The sequence below is a fragment of the Micromys minutus genome (genome assembly GCF_963924665.1).
Source record: "Micromys minutus genome assembly, chromosome: 30".
Lineage (NCBI taxonomy): Eukaryota > Metazoa > Chordata > Mammalia > Rodentia > Muridae > Micromys > Micromys minutus.
This window is the reverse complement of record NC_137965.1, coordinates 33,109,350-33,119,998: the sequence shown is the minus strand read 5'-3', so window position 1 is coordinate 33,119,998 and position 10,649 is coordinate 33,109,350. Positions and strand designations below refer to the sequence as shown.

The window sequence follows — 10,649 nt, the reverse complement described above, 5'->3', positions numbered from 1 at the left end:
AAGTCCAGGACCACTAGAGCTAGTTACACTAAGAAATTCTGTGTCTTAAAAATACAAAAACAGGGGCTGGAGAGATGGCTCAGTGGTTAAGAGCACTGGCTGCTCTTCCGGAGGTCCTGAGTTCAATTCCCAGCAATCACATGGTGGCTCACAACCATCTGTAATGAGATCTGATGCCCTCTTCTGGTGTGTCTGAAGATAGCTACAGTGTGCTCATATATAATAAATAAATAATTCTTTAAAAAGAGAAAAAACAAACAAGCTAAAAGGAGAGGTCAACTATTTTACCAGGGTCTATTTGGAGATAGCCGCTCACTGTACCAGGCTTCAACCAGAAAGCCTCCCACTATCAGAATGATCACAGCAGTCACACCGACCTGGATGAGGTCACCATGGTCATGGCATCCAGAGGCTCTGAGAGGGACAAGATGATCACCACTGGCCACAGAGTGCATCTCTCCTTCACAGAGAGATAGACAAAATCTAGCTCCTGTATGTCGGCTTGCACACTAAATCTAAAGATTTAACTGGAGTTAACATGACTATTCCTTTGCCTTCTTTTCTGTGTTCAACTCTGCCTCTGCTTTTCGCCCTCTGTTTGGCTTTATCTCACTTCTGCCTCTGCTCTCTTCCATTTCTGTCGCCCTTGATTTATTAGGAGTTAGTCTTGGCACAACACATAGATCAAAGGAGATAGATCTACACATACATCTACAGAACACAGAAATCAGTGGCAGGTCAACATATGTCCTCAGACCACAACATGCTGTGTTGACGGTGAGCTTCAGAGAATTTGAACCGAGGAGAGGAAAGTCTGGTTCACTGTGTATCTCCCTTTCACTCAAGAGGCGCTGTTGAACTATGGTAAGGGACAATGACTAAGTGGGTAAAGTATCTGAACCCCAGAACCCACATAAAGCTAAATACACTAGTGTGCATCTAAAACGCCTGCACTTCAGTGAGACAGGAGATTCCAAAGAAGCTGTGGGTCAGCTGGCCTGGCATCTGAAGCTGTGAACTACAAGAGACCCTTGTTTCAAACAACACAGAAAGAAAGGACTGATACTAGCCAAGGCCGTCTTCTGACCTCCACACGTGAACTTCGGCATATAAGAGTCTGTACTCATACACATAAACACACATGTACCCCAAAAGCAGAAGGAGGAGAAGTGGAAAAGTAGGGAGGAAGAAGGAGGAGAAGGGGAGGAGGAAGAGGTACTAATGTAATGCTTGGCATTGATCTGTCCTTAAAGGAGCATGCACATGAATCACCTCATCTCAAAGATACATTCATAACACATCAACAGCAAGGTTGGTTACCTGCAAACAAGACCCACAGGGAAAGGCAGGTAACATCACTACTACATAGAAAAATTCTTCATTCTTCACCTCTCATTACTGACCACACAGACCTTATCAAACAGTGAAAATCTCTAGAGCAAAATGGGGAATTTACAAGCAAGGTGTGTGGCATTTAAAGGGGCAACATTTTTGCACGAAACTTTGGATAGCATTGGAGACTTAAAACAGTAAAGGAACTGGGCTGGAGAGATGGCTCAGTGGTTAAGAACACTGACTGCTCTTCCAGAGGTCCTGAGTTCAATTTCCAGCAATCACATGGTGGCTCACAACTATCTGTAATGAGATCTGATGCCCTCTTCTGGTGTGTCTGACTACAGCTCAGTGTACTTATATGTATAAATAAATAAATAAATATTTAAAAAGCAGTAAAGAAACAATATCAGGGAGAAAACCCACTTATAATTGTTTACCTAAATATATATATATATATATATATATATATATATATATATATATATATATATATATATACACACACATATGAATATATGAATAGGTATAGGAGATCAAAGAAGACCACAGATAAAACCTTAAGGCATCAAAGACAGAAGAAGACACTAAAAGACAAAAAGACCTCCCCTGCTCATGAACAGGCAGAATTCATATTGTTAAAATGGCTAGATTACCAAAAGCAATCCACAGAGTTCATACAATCTTTATCAAAATATTAATGACATTCTTCACAGTAGTAGAAGAAACAATGCTAAAACTCATATGAAAGCACACAAAACTTAGAATAGCAAAACCGATCTTTAGCAGAAAAAGCCATGTTGGAAGCATTATGATACCTAATCTCAAATTACTGTCATAGTAACAGCAACAAACCCACAAAAAGCACACACCTTTAATCTCAGCACTCTGAGGGCAGAGGCAGGCAGATCTCCGTAGGTACCAGGCCAGCCTGGGATACAGGGTATAACCTTGTCTCAAAAACAAACAAATAAACAAACATAGACAAGACACCCTCTTTATCAAACTATGCTGGGAACACTGAAGTCTGCTTGTTGAAGATGAAGGTAGATCCACATCTCTTACCCTGTGCAAAACTCAGTTCTAAATTCACCAAAGACCTTAGACCAAACGCTTTGACACTGCTACATAGAAAACAATTCAAGATAACAGGCATAGGCAAGGACTCCCTGAAAACCTCTTTGATAGCGCATTAAATGATCCAAAAACAAACAAGCAGGATTACATAAAACTAAAAAGCGTCTTCCATATGACAAAGGGAATGAAACACTCTACAGTGTGAAGAGACATCATGTAGAATGGAGAACCGTGTGTGATTATACAACAGAGGATTAATATGTAGACTATATAAAGAACTCTGAAAATTAAACAACCAAAATCTTCCAAACAACATACCAGCTAACAAACTGAACAGGCAGTTCTCAGAGCCAGAAACACAAAAGGCTGTTAAATCAAGAAAAGGTATTCAAAAACTGCTAATGAAAACTGCTATGATGCTGGGCCTGGTGGGTCATGCCTTTAATCCCAGCATGTAGGTAGAGGCAGCAGATCTCTGTGAATTTGAGGCCAGCCTAGTCTACAAAGTGATTTCCAAGACAGCCAGGACTGTTTACACAAAGAGACCCTGTCTTGTAAACCAAAAACCGGGCTCTAAGGTTGAGAGCACTGGCTGCTCCTCCAGAGGTCCCGAGTTCAATTCCCAGCATGTGGTTACATGTGGTTCACAACCATCTGTAATGGCATCTGATGCCCTCTTCTATCTGATGCCTCTTCTGGCATGTAGGCACATATACAGACAGAGCACCCATGTATCTAAAATATATAAATAAAATTTAAATATAAAAAATTTTAAAAGGAAAAACCAGCTAGGAGATTCTATCTTATCACAATCATAATGGCTGAAAAAGTATCAACAAATGTTGGTGATAATGTGGGAAGAGAGGCATCCTTAACACCGATGGTGGGGGTGTAAACTTGTTCAGACACTGTAGAAATCAATATGGAGGTTTCTCAAAAAATCTGCAATCAGACCACCAGCCAACCCAGCTATACCATACAAAGACCTCCAGCAGACACCATGGTTTTTATTGTTTTCATGGCTGCATAAAGTTCTGTCATGTACACATATCACATTTGATAGGCATGTGGGCTGGCTTAGTCTCCTGGCCATTGTGAATAAGGGAGCGGTGGATAAGGGTGAGCAGGCATCTCATTGGTATATTGACCTGAAGGACTCTTAGGTCATTGTGTTAAACAAAAAGATAAATATCATGTTTGCTTTCAAATGTAGAGTGTGGATTTAAAATGATATGTACGTGTGCCTGTGTGTGTATTTATATATGGGGGTCACTAAACTCTGTATGGGATCATGAGAAGTGGGTGTGAGAATTAGGAGGGCATAGCAGTGCATAACGAAACAACGAAGCAGAGATTGGGACTAATGGGGCGATGGGGAAGGGCAAGGGAGTGTGGGCCGGAAAAAGTCACAATGCTGAAACTCACTACCTTGTGTGCTAACTGTAATAGTGATCAAATGTCGAACTAAAGCTACCAAAGAAAGGGTTTGTTCTGACTCACTGGGTGACGTTGCTGTTGGTTGCGGTGGGAAAGTCGAGGTAGCAGAATCTCGAGGCTGACGGTTGCCTTGCATCCAGAGTCGGAGAGAACAAGATAAATACTGGGGCTCGGCTCACCTCTGCTTAGGATGAGTCTTCCACCTTATAACCTAAACTAGATACGTCCCCCATGGACAAGCCCAGGGTTTGGTTTTCTTGCTGATTCTAAATTCTATTAAGATTAACTTTATATTAACCTGAAAGTTTAGTTAATACAATAAGCCAGAGTAGCAGTACCCTCCTTCAGACCTAGCATTCTGAGGTAATGGAGGTAGAGCTCTGTGAATTTGAGGCTAGCCTGGTCTACATAGTGGCTTATAAGGCCAGGCCAAGACTACATAGTGAGACCTTGTCTCAAAATAATAATAACAAGCGCCGGAGAGATGGATCAGTGGTTAGAGCACTGACTGCTCTTCCGGAGGTCCTGAGTTCAATTCCCAGCAGCCACATGGTGGCTCACAACCATCCGTAGTGGGATCTGATGCCCTCTTCTGGCGTGTCTGAAGACAGCCACAGTGTACTCAAAAAATAAAACAAATAAATCTTAAAATCATCATCATCATCATCAATAAAACTATAAATACTGCATCTGCTAAGTATAACTCCCGCACCCAACACATACACAGGTGGTCACAAAATCACACAAAATCTTACCTGTCACGGAGATCTTAAGGAGATTGCTGGGAGCTGAGGCCCGATAGGGAGCGTTGGCCTGATAGTAAACACAGCTGTATCTCCCTGCGTCTTTGGCTGTCACATTCGGAAGAGAGAAGTCTAACACCATCCTGTTGCGCTCCTCATCTGCACAGGAGTTGAGTGTCCCTCCTTCAGCAACACAAACCTTACGGGTCCGAGTACACTGCCTGTTCTCTGGCACTACAAAGTCACCTTGCTTCCTGCGGTCGCTGTGCCCATGTGGTGGGCTTGGGGGGAGGGTTGAGGTAAGTACCCTGGAAGAGAAGGAGGCTCTGAGCTGTGGGCCCTGTGTTCAATCTCACACTGTTGCTTGTTTGTTTGTTCAAGAACGGGGTTTCTCAGCGTAACCCTGGCTGTCCCGGAACTTACCCTGTAAACAAAGCTGGCCTCGAACTCAGACATCTGCCTGTCTCTGCCTCCTAAGTGCTGGGATTAAAGGTGCATGCCACCACTTCTAGGCGGTGTTTTTGTTGTTGTTTTTGTTTTTTTTCCGTTCTTGCTCTGGAGGCAGCGATCCCATGAACCTCACCCCTCTCATAGTCTATTGTTAGGACAGAGATACCTCCCCTCCCACAATGCCTGAATGGAGCCATCTCCCCTCCCACAGTGCCTGAATGGAGCCACATTCCTGCTCCTCTAACTCTTGCACTGGAGATTCTGCGCTTTTCCTTCCTTCTTTCTTCCAGTTCCTCAGTGCCTGTCCACGTCTCTGAGGTAGGTCGTCCTTACCCGTGACCAACAGGAAGAGGGCATCACTGGGTTGTGACAGTGTGCTATGGGGCCATTTGCTGTAGTACGCACAGGTGTCGTATCCGCCATCACTCTGTCGTAGCTCGGTGATAAGAAAATCGGCCGTCTCCTTTGTCACGTTATAAGGCTTCACAAAATCCAAAGCGAAGCCTTCCTTTTGAAAGATGAAGTATTTACTTGGGATAGGGCTCTTACATCGCATTGTCGCGTTGCTCTTGGAAGGAAGCACTGCGCTGGGCCAGGCACTGAGGCTGGGCTTGGGAGGAGGCCCTGGAAGGAAACAGACTGGAGCTTTATCTGAGATAACTCAGTAGCATGCTTGTTATACAGTCGAAAATACCTGAATTGGACTCCTGGAAATTAAAAAAAAAAAAAGATAGAAAAGAAAGAAAGAAAAGAAGGAAAATCAGGGTGTGGTAGTGCATGCTTGCAATTCCATGGCTGAGGAAGTGGAGACGGATGGATCCCTGGACTTTCAGGTCAGCTGGTCTAGGCTGATCCACAGGCTTGGATCCAATAAAAGACTTTGTCTTGAAAAAGAAAAAAAGGAATTACAGCACCACCACCACACCAAAATAAAATAAAATAAAAAGGACAAAAGGATGGAGGACTCCGGAGAAATAACACTAGCACTGTTGACTTCTGGCTTCTACGTGTATGCACATACACATGTGTACTCACACATATGCATGTTGACATACACACAAATGATATAAAAAGGGGAAGAAAAACAGGATTTTGGGGGGAAGGATGAAGTAGTTTGTCTGAAGACCACTTACCATTTTCATGAATGTTTGTTTTCCCAACACACAGCCCTAGGGGGGGAAATCACTCATGAGGCACAAGTTTCTGCCTGGAGTCACTTAGTCACTCTCTCTGGTCCTGAGGGGCACCGGAAAACACTGTCCTGTTACCTTGGAGTATCCCTTTCAGGAGCTGAATGCTGCCCCTCTGAGCTGTACCTTTGGCTTGTCTTTGGGACTGACCTTATAATTTTGTTGACCTCACTCCAAGGGTCCCTTCTTAGTCCTCTAAACTCTCACAAACATTTCCAGTGTTCTTCCCTACCCCCAAGCTTCATAAGTCACCATGTCTGCTGGGTCATTGTCACATGGTCACATTGTCTGGGTCGTTACAGCTCCTCCAGGGAAGGGGCACGAGCCTTGTAGGGCACTGGGGAGAAAGAAGCTAACCTGCTCCTGAGGGCATCAAGATCCAGTGGGGAAGGGTGGGCAAGAGGACCTTGAGTTTGAGGCCAGCCTACTCTACATAGTGAGGTCAAGAACAGCCTGCACTGGGTACCTAAGCCCTGTCTCAAAACAGACTAAAGAGCCTCTGTAAAGAGGCTGGTGAGGCTGTTCAGTCAGTAAATCTCTCGGTATAAGCAAGTTTGATCCCCAACACCCATGTGAGATAGATCACTATGGTGGCGGGTGCAGACAGGATGAGCTCCTGAGCTCTCTGACCAGCCAGCCTAGACACTGGTGAGTCTCAGACCAGAAAGAGGCCTCCTCTCAACAAGCAACATGAGTAACCCCGGAGGAGTGACACCTGAGGCTGACTGCTGCCTTCAACACATCCATGCAAGTCTGCATACACACCTGCACCCATGTAAACACACACATACACAACACACAATTTATTTACAATGTACACAAATAAATAAGTGTAATAAAAATAAGACTATAATAAAACTCCTCATGCCTCCACATAGTGTCACCCTAGATGAAGAGCTGTGGTTGCTGAGAGGAGAATCAGCCTCTTCCAGGAATGAGCTCCCATACAGACTGTCCAAGGCCAAGTGGTCATTCCTAGACATTTATCTATGAGAGTAAACTACATGGACTTAGTTGGTTGTATATGTATATATGTGTATATATGTGTGTGTGTGTGTGTGTGTGTGTGTGTATGCGTGTGTGTATGTATGCATGTGTATATATGTATATATGTGTATACATACATATAAACAATGACAATTAAAGAAGAGATCATGAGTTGGGAAGTCAGACGTGTAAAGAGTTGGGAGGAGATGAAGGGTAGGAGTGATACAGATGTAGTGTTCATGTATGATCTTAACAGAAAGAAAACAGTTAACTAAAAAAAAAAAACTGTGAAATTCACTCTTCAAGTTCATGTAACCAAGCATCCAGAAACCACTGGACCAAGTTGTCTTTGGGGCTGTAGACTATTCCAGTACCTAAACTTATACCCTGAGAAAGCTTCTGTCAAAAAAAAAAAAAAAAAAAAAAAAAAAAATTAAAAGTCACTAGCTGGTGACACATGCCTTTAATCCTGGTACCCAAGAGGCAGAGGAAGGCAGGCAGATCTCCAGCCTGGTCTACAGTGCAAGTTCCAGGGCAGCCAGACCTACACAGAGAAACCTGTCTCCAAAAACGAGAGAGAGAGAGAGAGAGAGAGAGAGAGAGAGAGAGAGAGAGAGGGAGGGAGGGAGGGAGGGAGAGGGAGCTTTTTGCTATGCTTAAGAACCCTCCACTTTCTTCTCCATTTCATTTTTATATACCTCATCAAAGCCAACCCTGCCTTCATTACACTTTTCCTTCTCTCTCCCTCTCTCCCTCTCTCCCTCTGTTTCTGTCTTTCTCTGTCTCTGTCTCTGTCTCTGTCTTGCTCTCTCTCTCTCTCTCTCTCTGTGTATGTGTGTGTGTGTGTGTGTGTGTGTGTGTGTCTTTCTTAGCCCCGATTACTATCAAGGAACTCACTCTGTAGACCAGGCTGTACTTGAACTGAGAGATCCAACTGCCTCTGCCTGTGCTGGGATGGAAGGTGTGCACCACTACTCCCTAACTTTAATCAGTTTTTTGCTGCAATTAAAACACCATGACTCAAAGCACCTTGGGGAGGAAAGGGTTTGTTTCCGCTTACAACCCGCCCGATCACACAGCACTGCTGAAGAAGTCAGGAAAGGAACCTGGAGGCAGGAGCTGATTGCAGAGACTTTGGAGAACTGCATCCTAGTTTGCTCCCCAAGGTTGTTTGCTCAGCCCGCTTTATTATCTACCCTGGATCACCTGCCCAGGGGTGGCACCACCCACCAGACATTAGCTATTAATCAAGATGCACCTGTGTGTACATATACTAAAGTTGAAATGATGCAGAGATTGGTGTAGCCTATGTACAATGACATGCAAATTTGTGAAGCATACCATGAGAAAAGAAAAGAAAATGCCGCCCCCTCCCCCGCACCAATTTACCTACGAGCAATCAGTCATCAAACATCCCAAGATGGTCCCACAACAAGGAACCCTGTAAGCTCAGCCCTGTTCATTGACCATGAAGCCAGTATTACTGTTTGGGGTAGACACACCTGGGTTGAAATTCGGTTTCCTCAAGAATCTTTGAAATTGTAGGAAATCACCTCAGCTTGCAAATTCAGATCAAAATTCCAACCCACAAAGCAAACTTAGTCATCTTCAGAAGGCTTTGGGGGTTTGTTTGTTTGTTTTTAAATAGGGAGTGGTGTCAGAATGCTCTCACTATGTATCCCTGGCTGGCCTGGAACTTGCTGTGTAGACCAAGCAGGCCTCAAATTCACAGAGAGCCACTTGTCTCTGCCTCCTCAGAACTGGGTTAAAAATGTTCTACTCTACATGCTTTTTTTTCTTCTTTTTAAATTTTGATTTCTATAGGGTTTCATGTCGCCCAGCTGGGCTCAGATTCACTATGTAAGCAGATGACTTTGAACTTCTGATCCTCTAGACCTGAGATTATAGGTGTGAGCCATCACACTCCACTAATGAAAGTAATTTAATACCATCTGTCACCTATTGTTGTTGTTATTATTATTATTATTAAAAAGAGCTGGGCATGGTGGTACATACCTGTAACCTATGCATTTGAGAACATAGGCAGAATCTCTGTTCAAGGCCAGCCTGGTCTACACAGTGAGGTCAACCAAAACTGCAAGGTAAAAGCCTGTCTCAACAAATTTTAACAATAAGTACAAGGTCTTTCTGAGGTTGGTCTCTGTTCTATCTCAGTCATAACCAGTTGGTTTCATAGAAATGGCCAGCTGCTGACTCAGCCTCACCTAGCGACAGCACATAAAACCCCCAGTTTTGATTCCTTTACATTATATCTATGTTCCAGCTGCTTTGTGTCTGTTTGTCTGTGTGTATGTGTATGGGGGAGGGGGAGTCAAGTAATCCAGGCATCCCTTGAACCCCCTACTTAGCTGAAGATGATCTTCAAATCTCATCTGCCTCTTTCCACCTGCCATGTACTGGGACTACAGATTCCAAGTTGCTAAGCTTGATTTATTGTACTGGGGATGGTGCCAGGGCTCCTCGTACACTTGGTAAGTATTGCCAACATAGCTTCAGCCCCAGCCCCTATCTTTTCCCCATCTCTGTCCCCTACATGTTGAGCATTGGTTTTGGCCTAACATCTACAGTCTACTCACTGAGATTTTTGGTTTGTCCTATGCACACAAGGCACTGATCTGGATGCTCTGACTTCAATCCCCCCCCCTCAAGTTTCTCACCAGCTTTACAGTTTCCTGGAGACTGAGTGGTGGACCCTGAACAACTTACGGAGGCAGAGAAGGGGAAGGAGCCTAGAGATCATGGTGGCTCAGCGGCTGGTCCAAGGGTCTTCAGCAGGTCTACTATCAGCAGAAGAATGTGACCGAGTGTCACAGTTTCTCCAACATCAGGGAAGAGGCAAGATTGGTTTTGAGGTGGCTGCTCAGTTCCTTCCTCCCACGTTCAGTCTCAGGAAATGTGCTGATGCTATCCGTTGCAACATATTCCTATAAACCCTTAGATACTCGGCTCACTTGGTCTTCTTCTGTCTCGGTCAAATTTCAGGCCTTATGCAAGTAATTTCTAAAGGGCCTAACACTGGGCTTGCTGGGATCACACTGAGACAATGCAAACATGTCAGTGTTGAGATTTATGTAAACTGAGAACCAGATATCACAGTCACTAGATATTGGCCAATACTCCTTCTCTAATAGAGGTGGTCTGCCTCTGCTCACTGAGGAAGAGTAGCAGAGGCCAGACAGTCTCTCTTTTTTACCTTCATTTGATTTAGCTGGATCTCATGTAGCCCAGGGCAACCTCAAAATCAGCTCTAACTGAAGGTGACTTGACCTTCTGGGCCTCCTGCTTCTGCCTCCTAATCTGATTATGGGCTTGTGACACCTCATATGCTGTAGGTAGTGCTGGGAATTGAACCCCTGGGCTTTGTGTTTGCTAGATAAGCACTCTACCAACAAAGCCACAGCCACAGGTCCCC

General features: G+C 44.2%; 1 protein-coding gene across 1 annotated transcript; it reads right to left on the bottom strand.

Annotated features, from left to right (window-relative positions):
• Window positions 1-284: 284 nt before the first annotated feature.
• LOC308440011 (T-cell-interacting, activating receptor on myeloid cells protein 1-like) lies at window positions 285-9,977 on the bottom strand (the record flags this gene model as incomplete). Its single annotated transcript, XM_080941933.1, is given in 8 exon segments — window positions 285-460; window positions 3,910-3,975; window positions 4,602-4,730; window positions 4,733-4,823; window positions 4,827-4,897; window positions 5,373-5,663; window positions 6,173-6,208; window positions 9,944-9,977. Coding segments are annotated over 8 exon segments (894 nt in total).
• Between the last annotated feature and the right edge of the window lie 672 nt (window positions 9,978-10,649).